Source organism: Vipera berus (assembly GCF_964194415.1).
Source record: "Vipera berus genome assembly, chromosome: 1".
NCBI classification, from domain to species: Eukaryota; Metazoa; Chordata; class Lepidosauria; order Squamata; family Viperidae; genus Vipera; species Vipera berus.
The window spans coordinates 105,886,422-105,908,778 of record NC_138202.1 but is presented as its reverse complement, the minus strand read 5'-3'; the positions used below and the strand labels follow the sequence as shown (position 1 = coordinate 105,908,778).

Genomic DNA, 22,357 nt, shown 5'->3' with positions numbered 1-22,357 from the left:
TAAGAATTAGTGCATAGACTCTCTGTTACTGGAGATTGCTTATCAAATAATCATCTGAAATAAACATTTTCTTGGTGGACTGTTGAGATTTGCTACGTAATAACATTACAAATCTACACCTGGAAGCACTGTAAGTGGAAGCTTGCAACAACATGGAAGCACTACCAATGGAAGCTTGCAACAATATGTTACAGCACAGCCTGATTAAATGTCTAATATTTTAAAGAGGATTATAGCTCCTTCCCTGCACTCCTCCAGGATACCCAATATCATTTTCCTTCTTTCATTTTTGTTTTCTAAGGTATGGATATTTGCAGACCATGAAATATTTTCCCTTTAACTGTTGTTTGTATTTCAAGTTTTGTACCCACTCACCACCTTAAACTGTACAAATCTTTCCCCAAATTATTCGGGTGAAACTTCAAAGGTATGGTGAGGAGAAAACATTTATTGGAAAACATTTCCAATAAGCCATATAAAATCCTACATATCAATCACTTACTACAGTATTATTATATTGTCTAACTGCTATTCTTCCTGCATTTATGTTGAGATTATGTTATTCCACAGTATTCCACATTATTCCATACTTGCTTTGGAATGGACTCATGGTGAATTGATTGTGGAATCACAATCTGATTTGGCTTTTCACCCAGTCTGGAACCAGACTGGGGAAAAGTACTCTAATTTTCTAAACATTGTGGAAAAGGCACACTGCCAACAGAGCTAATTACCTTGTGTCGTGCAACTTGGTTACTGATGCACATGTTCTTGTGAGTTGACAATCTGCTAGGTAAGTGCCTCTGCATGGTTTGAAGTATGCCGTCCTTCTCATACTGGGCAATATCATCCAAAGGATCCCAAGGCCTTAAACTTTAACAAAAAAGTTTATACTGTAAAAATCCATCAGATTTACAATACACATACTCATTACTGATCAGAAAAGGTGGATCAGAAAAGGTCACTTTAAACCAGATGAGTGATCTTTATGGCATGAGATCATATAAAGAAATGAGTAGCAAAGTTACTCAAAAAAGGCATCATTAAAAACATGATTAACTGTAACTCAATAAGAAACAGCATAATATTAATTCAAATTTGTGGCAATCCGGTCATATCAATGTTATATAAATTAGGCACCTACAAGAGAGGAAATGGTAAAAGACACTGATGAATTATAAGGTATATTGCAAGAGATGAAAAATGCAGTATCTAAAAAGAACAAAATACTACTAATGGCTCATTGGAATGCAAAAATTCAAGAAATAGTACAAAGTGCAGTTATACAAAAAATGGATTGGGTAAACATAATCATGCAAGAGATGGGTTAACTTAGTTTTAAAAAGAGAATTTCTGATTTCTTTGCCAACTCCAGGTTCAAACAATATAAATGCATACTCCACCACTCAGTACTGTTATACTGGAATTAATACTGTTAATATTGTAATTAAATTGACTACATCATTAGGAAATGAAGATAGCAAAATGCCATCAAGTCATCCAGGATATTTTCAGGAACAGACTGAGGAATAAGCCATAAATTATTGGTGTTATAAATTTAGAGAATATGCTTCAAAGAGAAGATTTAATCTGAATGTAAGTTACATGCAAGGAATAGATTCAAGCTAAAGACAACTCAAGAATCAATGGGATGATGTAATAATCTATGAAAAATTAAGAAGCAGTTTCCCAAAGCGAGACACAAATATCTCAATCAAAAATATCAACACATAAAGGAAAAAACAAGAAGAAAAAGAGAGATGTTTAAGAAAATCAGCAAAATCCTAAGCAAGTTCGCAGGTAGGATAGGACTACTCAAGATTAATGGCTATATATTTTATAATGATTTAACTGTTACAGTTGGGGATTATAGTCTAATGAGGATTCCGCATTTTTTGCCTTTCCTCATTATTCATAGCATGCCCTAGAATGAGCGGGGGCATTGGCTTAAATAAATATATAAACTATACCTGGCCAGGCAACTTTTAATCACCACGTGCTCTAACTCATGGCTTTTCAATCTTTTTCAGACTGTGGAACTTATTAACTAACAAAAAAAGGGCACTTTGTTCGAGAGAACAAAGTTCTAGTGATTGAAAACTGGCTGGATTTAAGTGAACTTTTTCTGTTGTTGGCTCAAGACTCTCACAAACGTCCATCAAATTCTTGAAGGCGATAATGAACATGGAACATAATTTGAAAAGCTCAATTACAAGTCACTCACTCTTCATATTTGTAGTGCCATTCGTTTGTGGTAGCATTCTGCCAGAAAAGCAAGGGCTTCCACTCTGTTCCGTTCTCCTTCCGTTCTCGTGTTGCATGTCTCTGTTCCTCTTCCAACACAAACTTTTCTTGAGTTGCCTTGTGCTGGTCTTCTTTGCCGATTGCACTGGTTACATGCTGCCAAAGTCTAAAAACAGTCAACCATTAACTTAGTCCACGGGTCAGCAACCCGTGGCTCCGGAGCCGCATGAGACGGCTCTTTGAGCCGTCTGCTGCGGCTCCCAGTCGCCCGGTGCATGCGCACCTCTTCGAACGGACAGTGGTGCGCGTGCACCTCTCCAAACCTTTGGAGAGGTGCGCATGCACCTCCGCCTAAACGGGCAGTGGCGACGCTCGTTGGGAAAGCTGCCGCGGCCCGTTTGCACAGCTGCCGCGTTCGTCCATGTTTGGCAAGCGCGGCAGGTCTCCCAATGAGTGGCGGCGGTTTGGAGAGTGCACGCACACCTCTCCAAACCGTCACCGTCCCGTTCGGAGGTCTGCCGCGCTCATCAAACATGGACAAACGTGGCAGCTGCGCAAACGGGACGGCGGCGGTTTGGAGAGTGTGCGCGCACCTCTCCAAACCGTCACCGTCCCGTTCGGAGGTCTGCCGCGCTCGTCAAACATGAACGAACGCGGCAGGTCTCCAAATGGGACGGCGGCGGTTTGGAGAGGTGCGCACGCACTCTCCAAACTGCTACTGTCCTCTTTGCACAGCTGCTGCGTTCATGTTTCTTTTAAACGTGGAGGAATGCAGCAGCTCTGCAAACGGGGCGGCGGCGGTTTAGAGAGCTGCGCAGCTCCCCAAACCTCCGCCTCCACATTTGAAGAGCTGCTGCATTCATCAAACACAGAGGTTTGGAGGTCCCGGGAGAGGGGGAGGGTGCTCGGGTGTCTCCGGCGGTGCCCGGGCTGAAGGCGCCGCCGTAACCCAGTGCCCGTCGCCTGCGAGTCCGTCTCCCCCCCCCGCGTAAGCTGGCGGCACTGGGCAGCGACAGGTGCGTGCAGCTCAGGATGCGGTGCGGGCGTAGGGGGTGGTGTATTTTTTGCTTCTTTTTGCGCATGCGCGTGCGTGCCCACATGCGCGTGCACATTTTGCGGCTCCCACTTTTTTGTGTGTATGACGGAACCGGTTCCGAGTGGCTCTTTTGCTGTTTCGGGTTGCTGACCCCTGACTTAGTCAGAAGGCTAGCATAGCCATACAGTTCAGTAGAAATGAAAGAGATCTGGAAACTCGGTTAAGTAATGTTATTGATCCTTTTGAGATGCCAGAGGATTCATATCCTCAGTTAACAACTAATCATTACAAGAGCCTTGGTGGAGCAGTGGGCTAATGCCTCCTTAAGTAACACCAGCTGCCTGCAATTAGTGCAGGTTCGCATCCCACCAGGCTCAAGGTTGACTCAGCCTTCCATCCTTCCGAGGTAGGTAAAATGAGGACCCAGATTGTTGGGGGCAATAAGCTGACTTTGTAATAATGCCGCTTGGGGGGTGGCGAAAGCCCTAATAAGCAGGCATATACATAGAATGAAGGCTACTGCTAAGCTTGTAAGCCGCCCTGAGTCTTCGGAGAAGGGCGGGATATAAATGGAATTAAAATAAAATAAAATAAAAAATTCTGCAATCGTTCAAAGGTACAACAGGACTGAATGCATGGTATTTACAACCAGTCCCTACAGTTCCAGCCCAGCTACAGATTATAAAGATCCCTCAGCAGCAGTCACCTTTGGCCCTTCAAACACTCGTGCTTTGGTCATCTTGTGCAATGGACATGTGTGTCTGCCCTTGAAAACCACTTCGAAACTACAGCTGACCCAGAATGTAATGACATGGGCAATTATATGTGTTGCGTTGATTACCAGTTGGTTTCTAGGTGCAATTCAACTGTTGCTTGGTTAACACCCATAAATTATATAAGCATTTCTATGGTACTGAAAATTATTATCTAAAGCAGAGGTGTCAAACTGCCGGCCCACGGGCTGGATGCGTCATGAGGAAACCGTGCCCACCCCATTGCTGGCAATGGGGAAAAAGCTCCGACATATCGCGTGACGTCACAAGTTTGACATGTCTGATTATCTGTCTTCTACAGTTTCTGACCAGCCTGTATAATCAAGGCAGAATTGACATATTGCAGATCCCTTCCACTGAATTTTGATGGGACTCAGGAGGTATAGCTTCTTTGGCACAGCATCTGCCCCTTGGTACACAATCTTCCCCTAGAGACATTGGCCTTCACCTTGATCCCATTTAAGAGAGCTCTGAAATCTTGGTTCTTCACTAGGCCTTGGGTTAGAGGGATAGGTAGGCTTTGTATGTTTTATTTGTTTTGAATATTTTTTTCCTCCAGGTGTTTGGGTTTTTAAGTATCATTTTAGGGTTGATTTTATTATGTGCTGTCCAGAGTCACTATAAACTTGGGCAATCTTATACAGTTAATAAATAATAAACATAACCTATTGATAAATGAAGGAATAATTCCATTTGTAATAAATCTAGCAGAAGGACTACAGTAGTACATATTAGTCCAATAAAAAAGGAAGAAATCTGTATCTATATGTGGCCAAGATTTTGTTCGAAACTTTTCCACTGCACCAGGAGTGGATTTCTTCTGAATTTCTTCTGAATCATGTTCAAAATACCAATTCATAATCTAATATAATTAGACATAAATCAACTTTTATAAAACTAGATTGCCCAAAATGCAGTCAAAGATAGTCATATTCTTTCCTGTCACTCTCTGACATCAATCTGCACACCTTACCTCTCAGATTCAAATTCTGTCTGCTCTTCAAACAAGACAATGTGACGTTTCAGTCTTTGCTTTCGGACTTCACTGGTCGGGTTCCAAAAAATATCTGTACTGCCATTTTTCAGATCATTTATATATACTTCACCATCCTGAAAAAAAAAAGACAAAAACAATTTAGTGGTAGTTTCAAGCAAGCAGGATTAAGAACTAAGTGAAAGAATTCCATTCTTCTCTATTAACAGAGAATTTTTCCCCTTATTTTCTTCTACGCCATTATTTCTTCCATTGATGAATTATAAATGATAACGTCTTTAGGACAAGGACCTATCTTATATTATTTTGTCAAATCTCAGATACTTGGTGTCATATATCTGGGTTATTCATGACAAAAGAACCAATATGGTAATTCTTGAATTATGACTGCAATTGGGGCTGGGAACACTTTGCTAACCAATGTAGTCATAAAGTGTGAGGTCACACATCACTGCATTCCTTAGCAATGGAGTCCCAGTAACCCATCCAAAAGCGCCATTGGTCCAGAATCCAGAAGCTCAAACTATTATAGGCATCCCATGGGATACTTCAATTACACCTTTGCTTCATAAGTGGCACTGGCTCCCAATAGGTTTCTAGGTGCAATCCAAACCCTAATAATAATAAGACCTTCATAGCATGGGCCTCAACGTTTGAAGGAATGCCATTCTCTGATTTTCTCTATGCATTGCATCAGACAGGCAGAAGGAGCATGACTCTAGGTTTTATCAGTTAAAAGTATAACCTGGCAGGACCTAGGAAGCATGTCTTCTCTGCCCTTTAGAGCATTCACTCTCTTAAAAATAAACACTGCTGGCCTTCCACAAAGACTTGTTTCTTCTCTCAGGTGAGAGGTCAGGATGTGTAGAATTCGTGAGTTGGCAAATGGTGAGGGCATCACCATTTCAGAGAATATATGTGTAGTCTGTTAAGTCCAGGCAAAGCCCTCCAACTTAGGATTCATCACATGAACAACTCTGAAGTTAACACTATGCTTGGGAAGCTGACGTTTTCAAGCTGACCTTCCAAGAAGCGTGTGAATTGCTACAACTGATTCCGACTCTGGATTTTGGTTGATGTTCATTCGTTACATTGAAGCCAAAATTAAGATTTCAGAATTTGGGCTAGCAGAGACAACGAGCACGGCTAGATCTACACCTCGGCAAACACAGCTGCTTGACGCAGTTTTATTCCACTTGTTTTTTTTTTAAATTGAGTTCTCTTCTTAGAAGCGTCATGGGACTCAGCATTCCAATGGCAGCTTTTCAATTCTTACATACATTTTTAAACTGTCATTAAAGAATATTATGATTTCTCACCCAGTGTCCATCAAGACTTGCCAGCACTTCTTCTCCTGATTTAATCTTCCCTGAAATTTGATTAATGCTTGTGCTGCCACCAAAAAATGGCTAAGGAATGCAAAGGGAAGAAAAAATGATTTCAGTCCAGAAAGAATGTGAAGTTGCCCGAGACTACAAATGTATCTAGATGGATAACTAACATATAAATTCTCTAAAATTCCAGTGAAAACTAAGTCTATGTTGTTCCTGATACATACCAAAACATAGATCAAACAGATAAACATTTTAGCTACTGACATAAAGTACTAAACTGATTATTTTAGTATGCACTTCAAGGAACAGTCAAGTACTAATTTGATTATTTTAGTATGCACGTCAAGGACCAGTCAAATTTTATCTGCATACTGTTTGGAGCATATCAAATGTGCACCAACCATGGAAAACTCTTGTGCGAGTGCACATTCATATTCTAGAATGAATTTAAGGACCATTACTGGTAGTCAAAGAGACTCTTGGGGGACATAGTAACTATTAGTAGGCTATCAAAAGGCATAAAAATCAAAACATCCATGCTAGGGCTGAAATTACAATAAAACAATAAAACTCTAAATATAAAACAAATCAACATTATTATTGAGAAAGCCTTGGGATTATTTTTAAAACTAGCCCTATGAAATTCAGAGGAGATAAAATTGGAAGTGGAATGTTGGCGACAAGCTGAAAATAGAACAGAATGTCTAGTACCTTTAATTTGAATTCCAGTTCTGCCCGATGATTGCTTTTTTCACAATCAATAGTAACTTTTCCTCCAAGTTCCATTGTCATAGTACCATACAGAATTCCTAGAAACAGCAAAAAAAGCAAAATAAAACCATCTATTAACAGAGTATCAATTATGCAGAGACTACATGCATCAACCTATAAAGGCAGCCCTATTCATTCATTATGACTTACACCAAAGGAAAATGTAAAAATCCTGATTTAATAAAAAAATATATATATTTGGTTGCAGTAACTTTGTCCTGTTGTTCAGCACGTTCAAGCAAAGCATAGACATTCATGTAGCAGGAACAGATGGAAAGTTTATCTCCATCAATTTGTAGAATGCAGGGTAATCTGAACCCATCAATGCTACACTCGCTTCTGTTTGGGAGGGCTCTCTTGATATCACAGAGCAAGAAATGTTCAGTGCAAATTCAATCCTTGCTGCCTCTATGGCTCAATATGTATTTTCTGATGGCACCATGGCATTGTTGTAGACAAACTTTGGGTATCTTAAATTGTATACTGTAACCAATTCTTTGGGAATAGCATATTTACAACTTGATGTTAAATTTCCCAATTTGTACAAACTCAATTGCACTACATTTGTACACCTATAGGTAAATACCCAAACTAAGGTGTTTTTTAAATAATTTTGTAGAAGACATTTCAACAGATGTAATTTCCATTCTACATAAACATTAAGGCACAGAAGCTATTTTCTTTTGCACAGTCTTGATGAGTGCATCACATTATTCCAAAGAATTCAGATTTCTTCTTACCATTCTTGCAATGAAGCATAGCTGGTGGGCGCCAAGGCTTTGTATTTTATAGTTTTAAAAAAACACCAGACTCTTACCTCATCCTAATTTCCTATATACTATTGCTAGAAAACCTTAACGAGGATCTTTTTAAGGAAGAAAATGGAATCCAAGACATGAAAGGACTTAGCACATACAATTCCCATGCCCCCCACTCCAGAATCCCAACAACGTCCCACCTTTACAGTGTGCGTATGGCATTGTAATGACATAGTCTTCCCCAGAACTTAGAAATGTGAGTTTAGCTTGGCCGTCCAATAATGCTGAAAGCGAATTACCTGTAGAAACAGATGAATACAAATGGCATGACCGTCCCTTCTTAAAATTGGACAAGAGAAACAAAAGATACAACTATCTAGATTCAGAAAAAAAAACAACTTTCTGAAAAGCATCCTTGAGGGACATGTTTAAGCAGATACAATACACCCATTTTTTATTATTTACTTTTAAGGGATGTGTGAGAAGTGACTCTTAATATTTTTTTTCCTCTAAGAACAAATTGCAATATGTCCATGCATACAAAAGAACCTCTACATGTTAAAATTTAGCAATATGCTTTATTCCTACATACACTGGCATCAAAGTTAATTTTGGCTTTGGAAAAAAGTGGAAAAAGGGCAAATCAGAGTTGTGCCTATCCTAATTCTCCAGCTGCATTCACGTTTAATGCTTGCCAGGATTTCTTTTCAATTATGATTTGTTGAACAAGTTGAAATGGCCTGGTTGCCCTAAGAGGCGTGTTATATGTCACACTACATCAGAATCAAGCAAACCACATGGTGGTTTACCAACATGCATGAACTACTAGACCACTATCTGTCTGATCTGATGCCTTACCATAAAATTTTGATTTGGCTAGAATGCTGCCAGTAATACAAAACCCATCCTTCCTATTACTGACATGAAAGGCTGATACTGGAGGATGATGAGAAACCTGCAATGGAAGGCAACAAAATAAAAAAGCATGTACAAAGTTTTGCTGCATAGCTAAATATCCGTAGTGCTGGTATAAAAGGAAGTCTCAGATTTACCTGTTCTGCTATGTAAAATGTGTGACTGTTTGTCTGTGGATGAAACCAACAGCAACGAAAAGTCTCTCCCAAAATGGGATTGTATGGCTTTTTTATTCCCTGGAAGACAGGAATTTAATAATATTATAGACCCACAGTTTATTTTCCCCAATAATGCACTGAAATGGGTTTCTGAACGTGCAACTGATAGGAATGAAGATCATTCATACATCTTCACAACAAAACCTCATGAGGTAAGTTGGTCTGAGAGAGAGCTTCAGGATCAAAGACTGAGCAGAGATAAAAATTGGGTGTCACTGGTCTTGGGTATTACTGGACAATTTAACTGCAGATCTACACAGGTTCTGCAGTCTAATCCCCTTGGAAACATCTTTTTTTAAAATACAGATAGTAATGCAGATCTTCCTTCTAGGAAGGTGTTTTCTGCTAAGTAGCGCCTCTCTCAAGGCTTTCAGACACATATTTTCCACATTCACCCAAGGATAAACCACACATAATTATTTATCTTCTATATAAAAAGCATGTGCTCCAACTCTGAACTACCTACCCTTTCACCTTTCCATCTGAGGTCATTTATTCTAATACAAGATTTGTTGCTTATGGTCAAAATAGATTTAGATCTATGAGATCAGATGCAACCTGAGAGCATCATGCACATTCAAGGCCACTTCACCCATTTATTATACCTTTCTAGTTTTACTTAGGGTGATTAAATATCCCAATGCCATTTTTTACAGACAGAAACCCATCCTAAGAGAGCTCATGTATAAGTAGACAATTTTTTTTAAAATTATAACTCTAAAGTGTTTAAATCCAGCTGAATTCCAGATGTAAATTGGATAGGGAAATAAAACGTATCCAGGGGAATTCTTAAGTAAAGAAGTGGGTGTTTAAGGACTTCCTTTAAAATGATGATGATGGTGCCTGGAAAATTCCATGGCCAATCCCTAATAACACTCTTGAAGAATTTAAAAGTTTAATACAGTTCACAATTCTTTTGATTCGATATAAAGAAAGGAACACTGTAACATACTGTCATACCTTTGGCTTTTTATAAAAGCCTGATAGATACCATCTCAAGACTTGCTTGATTCGACAGTATGGATCTTCTTCAAGAGCAGCTCTGCAGGAAAAATTAAAATGACCATTTCAGTTATTTCTTCATGTGTATGATATGAGCTGCAGGCTTTATTGGCGCAAAAAGTATTTTTTTTATTTGTTAAATGTATAAAGTTGGTTGATTATGAGATGGATGACATATAAATTTAATAAATAAAATAAAATAAAAATGATCATGAAGCAAGATTGTATGCAAAGCAATAGAACAAAATAAAACAAAAAATGAAAACAGCCAAATATGACCAAGTTCAGCTGCCTTTTTCAAATATTCACACTGACAAGTTGAGATGAGAGCAATCAGATTTTCAATGCACCACTACAGAAATCACAGAGGAGATCTTAAGACAGTAAATGTTTAGATGTCTGGATACTTCTGAATATCTGAGATTAGATTAGTTCCATAATTAGATAAGGCTGTGCATCGAACCATATGCCCACCTATGCCTGTATTCTGGAACTTATCCTTAATATCCATTTTTCTTTTTTGCAGAATTCTTTTTGAATCCTACAAAAAAGAACATTTTTAAATGTTGTCACTGACATTTGTAAGAGATTTGGTAACAGGAATATTGAGATACTTTATATATATATATATAAAATATCTAGAAACAAGAGAACCTGAATGTTCACTCTGTTCCTTATAAGATTAAATAACAAAACTGAATATTTTTATTATTTGATGAAGAGCTTGCCAGATTGCCAAAGATTTTAGCATTTTTTAAAAGCTTTTTATTATTATTTTTTCTCTACATACATATGTTAATTTTTCAATCAGCGTGTGATCTGGGTTCAAAAAACGCTAAGACATAATCAAGTCCTACTCTTTGGTTTTAGCATTTTCATATGAGGTTTTGAAATATTTCAAAAATAAGTTCATAGAAATCTCAGGAGATGTAATAATCTACAAGCTATTATCAGTTTATTTATTTTTTTAATATTCTTTCAACTTGTCAAGAGATTCCATGATACCACTATATGAAAAGGTTACTAAGTTGGTTGAGGAGGAAGTTGGCTGTGAGGGTTTGCGATAAATACATATTTGGAGCTAAAATATGGGTTAGGTCTATTATTTTCATTATTTTATTTATTATACATGCATTTTCTATTTGCTAATGAACGGCATTTAAATAGAAATCTTTGATAGATTTATTGTATTTTTAACTGCAGATAACAGCAGTATTTGAGACCGTATTTATAAGACTGAATTGTAATTTACTTGTTAATGTTAACCCTTTTCCTTTAAAGAAGAAATACAATTGTTGATCTTATGTTTTACTGCAGAAAAGTCACTATTACCAAAATATTTCAGACTTCATATTTCTCCATGCTGTTTTTAATGTGTCATAGATCTGAATATATTCACTCTAGCAATGGACATGTAATTAAGTGCTGATTTATCAATCAACAGCATTGAGGATATTTTTCCCTTTTTCTTATTGCATTTCCCATTGTTCTCATAAACCACTTTTGTCTAAATATCACTGGGACACATAGCTGGCATGGTTTACTTCCTATGTTATCAGAGATACCTCTTAAATATACAAATACCCCAGTTTTAGCCTTTTCTTGTTCAGTCGCTAAGTCATGTCCAACTCTTCGCGAGCCCCATGGACCACAGCATGCTAGGCTCCCATCTGCTCTACTCTATCCAGGAACCTGCCCAAATCCATGTTCAGTGCATTGATGACTATCTAACCATCTCATCTCCTTTGCGTTCCCCCTTCTCTCCTTTTGCTTTAAATCTTTCCCACATCAGAGTCTTTTCCAATGAGTCCTCTCTTCCCATTTGGTGGCCGAACTAAGTGTTTCAGCTTCAGTATCTGTCCTTCCAGTCAAGGTTTATTTCCTAAAGGAATTCTAGCCATCTGGGTCTTCTTACACATCATTTCACAGAGATGGACTTTCCAGCTATAAAGTTGCGGGTGCTACTTACTGGGAAAGTAGATCAGCATGGTAGTAATAATCCGAAAGTTTGTTGAGGAAAGAGCGTGGCTCTAGGATAAAAGTGGGTAAAACCACACGGGACAAATCCATGCCTGGCCGTAGCTGCTTCAGAAGAATCCACATCAAACTCTTATTTTCCTCAGACACAGTTTCGGTTTGAGAGCATTCACCTGTCTGATGAGGAAAATCTTTAGGTAAGATTGAAGCTTTATTAAAGGGAAAGCAAGAAATTAAAAGGGACAATTGGCATCATGTTCTCCCCCTGCTCTCATATCACTACTGAATAAGAATCTCTCAAACTGGAAGAGTTAGCATCCTTGAAAAATGCCTCCTATATTATGACATCAGTTCATAATATGTTATCATTTGTTTATGTGATTTCTTGAATATTCTGCTAACATTTCCATTCACAGATCATCAATCTTCCTCACAACAATCCAGAAACTGATTCTGAGTGGCTGAACAATATAGTGGTGGTCCTCGACTTATGATCACAATGCACCCAGAATTTTGGTCATAAGTTGTAGAGATTGAGGCACGTGATCAAAGTTAATTTTATGACTGTTTTTATGAATCATCACACTCAAGTGAAATATAGTTGTTAAGCGAACCACATGATAATTAAGTGCATCCAGAATATCCAGTGGGCACTTTTTTGCCGTTTTCTGCCACAAACTGACCAAAAACATTGCAAATTGTGGTCACATGACCATGGAATGCTGCAACCAGTTGTAAATGGGAGTTGGTTGCCAAGTGCCCCAAAATGCAATCATGTGATGCCGGGGGGGGGGGGAGAGCAGCAGTCGCAACCCCAAGGATGAGTTCTAAGTAGTTTTTTTGAAGTTCATCATAACTATGAACAATTGTTAAGTGACCGACCTTAAGTTGGGAACTATCTATAATCTACAATGTTATGTAAATCCAAGTTTCCCTCATTTACGATGCTTTTTTTAACACCAGCCATAAAACTCAACAGAAACACACATTACGGAGGACAGAGTCCAACATTCATAATAAAAGTGAGTTTTTAGAGCAAGAAAGATTTGCTAGAAACTGTAACTGAGCAATTTGTTTTATCCACATAAAGTGCTATAACCTTAGCTGTGACAACAGGGTGGTTACAGGCAAAGCACTTGCTATGGGAAACTTCCAAGACACGTGTCCCAGTCTTCTCTAACCTAGAGTTGGACTTCAGCCAGATGTTCTTAAGAACTGCTCGACTGTTGCTGGGCTACAGATTATGGGATTTGAAATCCAGTATATCTAAAAGGATCAAGTTGTAGAAGAAGGCTCTTCTTCTACTTTTCTTTGCAAAAGGAGGTGAAGTTTTTGATCCAAGCCTGCTTCTAGGACTCATATAACTTCATGCAAGGAAAGAGCCAGCTGTCAATGCTCCAAACATTGACATGTTTTTGCACTGACAATATAAGAGGCAGCCTTTTGTTTAAACTGCTTCGCTTTGAATCACAGAAGGGAGGGAAATGTCCAACGGCTATTTTGAGAAGATAAGAAATAGCCTTGCACAGAAAGGGAAGTGAAACTTCATATGTAAAACTAATTGGATAATGTAATTTATGACGTGTAAATAAGGGTGGGAATTGTGTATGATACGATGGGCTTAGGGGAGGAGATTTCAGATTCTGGCATCCATCCACGAGTGACGATGCTACGACTTTTTAGATAAAAAATGCCTGAATTTTGTTTGAACTGTCTCATTAATTGGAACCATGACACCAGCCTGACTAGAACAATCTTCCACATCTCTCACACCAATATAGATCTGCAAAATGCTGCTCCCTGAGCAGGTTCACTGCAGGTATTAGCACTGTGCCAAGCACCAAACAGCAGAACTCAGTTTGATAAAAGGAAACATGTCTGTAGCGAGGAATGAAACCCTTCTTTCTCTTATTGATTTTGATTATTTACCATCCATCTTGATCCACCAAAGATAATGGAAATTTCAGGCACAGATGCCTGTAACATTGCTATAAGCTATGATGCAAACTGAACTGCCAGCACTTATAGCAGCTACATTTGCATTTTTATTGAGGCATACATCTTGGTATTCCATACAAGCATGCATTTAGCTCTATAAAATCAAATCCTTTATGTAGAAAGGAAGACTTTAAGATAAATATGTGGCTATTTTTTCCTACCTTAATATGTCACTATTCCATCAATTTAACTGAATTGTTACCACCTTGGGTAATTCATAAATGAGTGATAGGGAAGTCAACTATCTAATTAAAATACCAGAAGTTTAAACTTGCAGAATGAAGGAAAATATACATACATACATACATACAAATAGATATAGCTAGATATATCTATTTCTATATCTATCTATCTATCTATCTATCTATCTATCTATCTATCTATCTATCTATCTATCTATCTATCTATTTATCTATCTATCTATCGATAGATCGATAGATAGATAGATATAGATAAATATAAATATATATTAACATTCTTCAGTGAATTCTTCTTAAACTTTATTCAGACCATATGCGGTTGCCATGGATACATATTTAAAATTTTTATATTTTTAAGAAAGCTGGGATTATTGGAGGTGAAACAGTACAGTTAGTCCTCAACTTACAACTATTCGTTTAGTGACCATTCAATATTACAACAGCACTGAAAAAAGTGACTTATGACCATTGCAATATCTCCATGGCCATGTGATCAAAATTTGGATGCTTGGCTACTGGCATGTATTGTCAACTCACTTGACAACTGTCTTGCTTAGCAACAGAAATTTTGGGCTCAATTATGGTTTAAGTCAAAGACTACCTGTAGCTTCCCTATTTTTTTTTATCAGGGTCTGGGGAAATAAATTGATATTAATTTTTAAATTAGTCTACGCTCCCTGCAGACCTTCACTGCCTCGTGCTGTTCTCTAAGTTACACATCCCCTTTCTTCCCCAAGTGGAGTCCCATTCTCTCTCCAAGCCAGCATTTAAACTGTGCTATTTGGAGAAGGAGTGGTATCTGCTCTTCTGTTCCTTGGTGGAGCGATCGTGTGCAGAATGCCGACGAGGCATGGCGTGAGTGAAGTTGCGCTGAATGGGGGTACCCTGGTGGGGGAGACTTATCTGAACAACTTGCAACCTACCCTGCCTGCTTCCCCATTGACTTTGATCGTTTGAAATCAGCAGGGAAGGTTGGAAATCAGAATCACAAAACCGTTGGATGCTGCAACTATCGCCAGTACAAGCCGTTTACCAAGTGCCCAGATCGTGATCATGTGGCTGCAGGGTGTTGGGATGGCCAGAACCTTTGAGAAATGGTCATAATCACCACTCATACAGCAAGGTCACTAACTTTGAATGACAGCTAAATGAGTGGTCACTAACTTAGGACTACCTGTAATATAGAACAATTTTCTGTTGCAAGAGAATGCATTAATGGCAAACACAAGGCAAACAATGTGAGTAGACAGGTTGAGTAATTACCTCTCCAAATTCTTCATAGTTCTGTTCCAGGTAGGTCGTCCCTTTCTTTTCCTGAGACAACTCCCCATTGATTTCAGACTGATCGCTCTCACTCTCATTTGTCTTCCGACTGTTCTCATTCACTTCACTTTCAGACTCTTCTAGGTTGTCACGTTCAGATTTGTCTGAAAAGGCATCATTCTCCAAGTGGTGGTTCTCCAGAGCGGAATCATTAAGGCTGAAATAAATAGATGGTTATACTGTTTTAGTTTCAAACATTTAGACCCTCTGAAGATAGAAGGTTTATTCAATCAAGAAGTGGGGCTGAGCATTACAACAAATATTCCCTAGAGAAAATTCCTTGAGAAAAATCTGGCTAAGGGTATCTTATTGTTTTGGTTAATACCACAATGTCCTTCCCCCACCCCACCCCTCCTGGACATTAGTCCTTAACCAAAACTGGAGCCGGAACTTTCATCACTAAGCAAGATGGATGTTATGTGAGTGATGCCCAATTTTATGATTTTTTAAATTGTGGTTGTTAAGTGAATCACCACAATTTTTAGGCAAATCTGGCTTCTCCCATTGACTTTGCTTGTCGGAAGTTGGCTTGTCACAAATGGCAATCACTTGAGCCTAAGATCTTGCAACCATCATATATAGGTGATCTACTCAAAAGACCAGGGCCAAAGCCACTCTCATTTGAGAATCTGGGCCATAAGTGAAATTTAGTAAATGGTGGCACATGAAAATAAATAAGCCCCCCCCCCAAAAAAAAACACAAAACAGAAGAAGGACCATTTGTGAATGTTAAGCTAAATGTGAAGCTTTCTTTTAGCAACCGTCTATATCTGACCTTTTTCTTCACTGCCACCGCCCAGCCACCTTGCTAGCCTAGTCCAGCTCTATATGTTCAAGCTTGATCTGACCATTCCATACCAATATCCAAGCATAAAGAACAGAAAATTGTGAATGCTGGTTACCCTTTTATTTAACTCCACTGTTTGCTATGCCAAAGCCAGAAATGAAAAATGGAAAAAGATTAATCACTCTTGAAAACATGCAATTGGTAAAACTGCTTTCAGAAAAGCCTCTCCAGAACCTGAAAAGCTTTGCTATGAAGGTTTACAGTCACACACTGATCAAATATAGTGATTTCTGACTTTAAGTCAAGCTATATATTTATTGTAGTTCAATGGACCTACATCTATTTATATTAGCTGAGTTGGCCTTTACTTTTGACACATCTCAGAAAAGAATTTCAGTGGATAATGGGTTTGCATATTTATAGATGTGCACTCCTAACATTTTCCAGCCAAAAGTTATTGCATCTTCTTAATGGATTTTCTCTGGTCAGAAAAAGAAATAATGGTGGGAAACTTCGTATCTGGACTCTTCCTACTTACCCAACATAAAATATCATGAATAACAACGAATATATGCACATGAAAACTTTGACTAGGAGCAGTTTAGAATCTATTCTTTTTTAAAAAAGCAATGTATCTCAATATTAAAAATCAAGTTTAGTAAGATTATCTCTGTGTCAAGACTATACAAACTATACAGCTTAAGGAAAGGTAGAATATTTATGGACATGTCGGTCAAAGTCATAGACTGATTTACTGCTTTCTGGACACGCAATCAAGATTTTTTTTAAATCCTACACTTTTAACTTTTTTAAGAGAACATATGTTTTCATGATGAAACTTGTGCAAAATAAGGAAACACAGAGAAAATAATAGAGAAGGAATGGTCATTCCAACATACAGGATATGGTAAGCTTGATCTTCTTAATCACATACAGTATGTATCTCATTTAAGATAATATGCCAAACCATCACTTCTCAGCTTTTCCTGAGATGTTAGAAACTAACACCTAAGGTTCTCATCCTCTAGATCAGCGTCTCCCAACCTTTTCTATACCCTACACCCCTAGAACGCTTCTGATATATTCTTGCACCCCTTACAAAAGTTTGAAATAACGGCAATGAATTATGCATATACAGTATAATTTTGAAAACCCAAGTTTTTGCACCCCCTGGAATATCGTCCCGCACCCCCGGCTGGGAACCTCTGCTCTAGATGGAGTTGATTCCCACATGAGTTATATGAAAATCCATGGTAAATCTGCATGCTATTCTGAGTAGCAAATCTACATAAATACAGAGGATGTATTTCAGGTCTGCTTTCATAAGCTGGCAGAACAACTTCTGAAATCCAATCCTACTTTAGTTGTCTCTAGGACTATTGACAGGTTTCATAACCCATATTAAGAGCGGAACTGAGTACTTCTAGTTCTTAAGCTATTAATCGTTAGAAGGAAAAGTGCTTGCCATTTCCTTAAACATGATACATTTACATTTCTTTCATTTGCAATAGATGACTGATGACTGATTCTTTAGGCTCATAGAAATCTTCTTTGCATCTCACAATAAAGAAAAATTGCTATATTTGGAATAGAATGACATAGAAAAAATAAAATCTTTATCCAGATCCTCCTTATTTATCACTGCCATACAACAAGTTGCTAGAATTTGAAGGAAGCATCTCTCAGAATATGAACACAACACAGAATATACAGACACACCCCTATTTCAGAAGACTGTCTTCATGGCAATCTATTGACCCATCCTTATTTTAGAACTTCTACCTGCTTTGAAATATGGAGCTGGTGACTGCTTAATGGTTAGACAGGTATTAAGAACCAACAACTTCACTAAAGGAAAACAGATGAATTGTCTTAAGCATATTTGTTAATATGGGCAACAATCTGATAGGAAGTAGGGAATGATGTAGCACCCTATGTATGCTACATTATGAAATAAGGTAATTTAGAATAATAAAATAAATGTAGTAAGACTTAATCCAAACTATGAAATCAAAACAGTAGAAAGAATCCCTTTATTAGCTGCCAGCAGGATTCATTCATAGAAAACTTTCATTAATAGGGAAATATCCAAACCATTTGGACTGGATGCTATATGGGTGCAATAATAACAAGCATAGAAGGAGTGCATTAATATCCATTTCTCACTCAAAACAGTCTTAACTGAAAGAATGTAATCAGCCAGCACAATAGCGCCATAAACACTGGGAAGCAAAATGACACAACAATGAACCATTAATTGTTTAAATCATAATGTCTGCTACTCTTCCCTTCAAGACTAGTATAAATAATCTGAAAAAGCATTAAGTGTAATTAAGTGACCTAATAATGAGATTATGTCAACTTAATTATTTTATTTTATTTTATTTTAATTCCACTTATATCCCGCCCTTCTCCGAAGACTCAGGGCGGCTTACAAGCTTAGCAGTAGCCTTCATTCTATGTATATGCCTGCTTATTAGGGCTTTCACACACACCCCAAGCGGCATTATTACAAAGTCAGCTTAATTGCCCCCAACAATCTGGGTCCTCATTTTATCTACCTCGGAAGGATGGAAGGCTGAGTCAACCTTGAGCCTGGTGGGATTAGCTTACTTTCCTAAGGAGACATTATTTAACTGGAGGATTTATCCCAGTATGATACCTTAAGTGATACATCTAGGATGGCTAGATGTTCTGCAAGATCAGCTGTCTGAACATTCACTTTCTGGATTATGTTGTGAAGGTTTATTTGAATGCTGCAGATACATAGCTAGACCAGACCAAAGACTTGGCAAGGTCAGCATTCAAAGTGGCCAGGCAAGTTACTTCAGCAAACCCAGAAAAAGGAGACAAAAGCCAAAGTAATTACCTACTGTCATTTGCAACCACTAAGATTCAGAAGAAAGCCACTTTGGTTTTAAACTGATAGCCTTAGACTCTCCTGATTTATTCCTGAAATGTTTTTATAGCCATCTAAATGAGATCTGGGCATTCTACAGCTAGCAGGCCACATCCGGCTATTTTTGTGCATCTTGTAGCAATGGCCTTGGTGGGGGCAGCATTAGTAGCAGCAGCAACCCTATTAGTTTGGCCCTCCACAACAGTCCCAGGTTTCCGTGTGGCCAAACTACTACTACTACTACTACTACTACTACTACTATTTTACTGTTGTTGTAAAATATTTTACAACAACATTTTACAATGTTGTAAAATATTTTACAACAACATTGTAAAATATTTTACAACAACATTTTACTGTTGTTGTAAAATCCTCAAGGAAGGGCCCATTTATTGGGACCCTGAGAGTTGGCTGGGCACGGGTAGGGGCCTTCGACGTAGACCTAATAAGAGGCCCCTGATTATTTTTCTGTCTAAATTTTTTAGGGGGTTAGGGAGGTGGGAGGGTTCTTTTGGTTGTTTGGATAAGGGGGGCGATCCAACAACCTCTGTTCTGGCTAGTGCCGATGCAGATCGCAGGGGGGAGGAGCGGGGGTCGGTTACCTCCGGGGCTCCAGGGCTGGTCGTGGGGCTACCTATCCCCACGACATCAGGGAATGGCAGCAGATGTAGGAGCAGAGGGCCGTATCGATCTCAGGGAAGGCCTCTCCGCTGTTTACAAGCGGTGGGGCACTCCGACCCTCTGGCTCTCCCCCAAGGTCCCGGGAGTGAGGGTGTGCAGCCTCCCGAGCTCCGGCTGGTGTATTTGAATGCCAGGTCTGTCTCTAATAAGGCTCCTCTCGTCCGTGACTTGGTCGAGGGTGAGCAGGCGGACCTGGCTTGCATCACGGAGACTTGGTTGGGCCCAGAGGGCGGGATTCCTCTGGTTGATCTTTGCCCACCAGGTTTCCGGGTGCTGCACCGGCCTCGAGCTCAGGGTAGGGGTGGGGGTGTGGCTGTTGTTATGAGGGAGACCTTATGTCCGCGGGAGGCCACCGTTCCCCAGATAGTCGGGTGTGAGTCTCTCTTTCTGAGATGCGGCCCCGGTGCGCAGTTGGGCCTGCTGCTGGTGTACCTTTCGCCTAGTCACGCAGCAGCAGCCCTGCCTGAGCTGCTCGATGTCCTCTCTGGGCTGGTGATTGAGTTCCCGAAACTTATAGTTTTGGGGGACTTCAATCTACCATCGCTGGGAGGATCATCTGAGTTGGCTCGGGGGGTTCATGGCTTCCATGACGGCCATGGACCTGACGCAAGTAATTTTGGGACCGACTCATGAGGGAGGCCACACCCTTGACTTAGTTTTCTTATCTGGACGGTGGTTAGATGATCTTGGTGGGGGCTCTCCAATTATTATGCCCCTGTCATGGACCGATCATCATCTCCTGCGCCTGGTCTTCCGTTTTGCCACCCCCCGCCGTGGGTGTATGGAACCAATTAAATGGTACCGCCCCAGACGCTTAATGGATCCCCAGAGGTTCCAGGCGGCGCTGGGGTCCCCACCTGCCTCCCTTGCTCACAGCTCGGCAGATGCCTTAGTGGAAGCCTGGGAAAGGACGGCCACTGAGGCTCTTGACCGAGTTGTACCCCTGCGGCCCCTGACCCGGTGCAGATCCCGTCGAGCTCCATGGTTTTCTGCGGAGCTCCGGGAGATGAAGCGTCGGAGACGGGGCCTAGAGAGCGGTTGGAGATCCAGCCGATCCGAATCCGACCGATTGCGACTAAGAGCCCACATTAGGTCTTATCTCGCTGCGATAAGGGAGGCGAGGTCTAACCACTTCGCCACCCTTATCGCGTCCGCAGATAATCGCCCGGCCGCCCTGTTCAGGGTGACTCGCTCCCTCCTAAATCAGGAGGTGAGGGAGGATCCCTTGCAGGGTCGTGCCGAGGAGTTTAACCAGCATCTGTCGGACAAAATCGCTCGGATTCGGACCGGTCTGGACTCTGACTGGGCAGAGTCTGGCGATCAGGACACGGGCGGTCTTGTCGATACCACCTGGGATGAGTTTGATTCTGTGACTCCGGAGGAAGTGGACAGGATCATGGGGAGGCTGAGCACCACCACGTTTACTGGACCCGTGCCCTTCCTGGCTGGTCTATGCAGCCCGGGAGAGGACACGCAGCTGGTTCCAGGCAGTTATATCGGCTTCTTTGGGTGAGGGTAGCTTCCCCGCCGTCTTGAAAGAGGCGGTGGTGAGGCCTCTCCTCAAGAAGCCTGCCTTGGACCCAGCTGTATTGAACAACTTTCGTCCTGTCTCCAACCTTCGCTTTCTTGCGAAGGTTGTTGAGAGTGTGGTGGCGCATCAGCTCCCTCTGGTCCTGGATGAAGCGGATTATCTAGACCCGTACCAATCGGGTTTCAGGCCCGGGCACAGCACGGAGACGGCATTGGTCGCGCTGGTGAATGATCTCTGGAGGGCTCGGGACAGGGGATATTCCTCTGTTCTAGTCCTATTAGACCTCTCGGCGGCTTTCAATACCATCGACCATGGTATCTTGCTGCGGCGTCTCAGGGGACTGGGAGTGGGAGGCACAGTCTTACAGTGGTTCTCCTCCTATCTCCAGGGACGTTCGCAGTCGGTGTTGGCAGGAGGGCAGAGGTCGACCGTGAGGTCTCTCGTTTGTGGAGTTCCTCAGGGGTCGGTTCTCTCGCCTCTCCTGTTCAACATCTACATGAAACCGCTGGGTGAGATCATTCGTGGTTTTGGAGTTGGGTATCATCAGTACGCGGATGATACCCAACTTTTCTTTTCGACCCCAAACCACCCCAGTGATGCCCTCAACGTGATGTCCCGTTGCCTGGAGGCGGTTCGGGTCTGGATGGGGAGGAACAGACTTCAACTCAACCCCGACAAGACTGAGTGGCTTTGCATATCTTCATCCCGGGTCTATTCGGACATTCCACCTCTTGCTATGGGGGGTGAACTATTACCCCCCCGTAGATAGGGCTCGCAACTTGGGAGTCCTCCTAGATTCACGGCTCACCTTGGAAGACCATATAGGAGCTGTGACTAGGGGGGCTTTCGCCCAGGTTCGCCTGGTGCGCCAGTTGCGGCCCTATCTTAGCCGGGATGATTTATGCACGGTCACTCA

General features: G+C 40.6%; 1 protein-coding gene across 3 annotated transcripts in view; it reads right to left on the bottom strand.

Annotated features, from left to right (window-relative positions):
* Positions 1-22,357, bottom strand: part of OSBPL5 (oxysterol binding protein like 5) — a 134,070-nt gene that overhangs the window by 4,124 nt on the left and 107,589 nt on the right. For all 3 annotated transcript variants that reach the window (XM_081312529.1, XM_081312528.1, XM_081312530.1), the window contains 11 exons: positions 15,484-15,700; positions 12,015-12,199; positions 10,004-10,085; positions 8,963-9,061; positions 8,769-8,865; positions 8,111-8,209; positions 7,093-7,190; positions 6,367-6,456; positions 5,027-5,163; positions 2,225-2,410; positions 735-873 (listed from right to left, as the gene is read on the bottom strand). In XM_081312529.1, the coding sequence (XP_081168655.1) occupies positions 735-873; positions 2,225-2,410; positions 5,027-5,163; positions 6,367-6,456; positions 7,093-7,190; positions 8,111-8,209; positions 8,769-8,865; positions 8,963-9,061; positions 10,004-10,085; positions 12,015-12,199; positions 15,484-15,700 (1,429 nt within the window). The remainder of the gene's footprint in view (positions 1-734; positions 874-2,224; positions 2,411-5,026; positions 5,164-6,366; positions 6,457-7,092; positions 7,191-8,110; positions 8,210-8,768; positions 8,866-8,962; positions 9,062-10,003; positions 10,086-12,014; positions 12,200-15,483; positions 15,701-22,357) is intronic.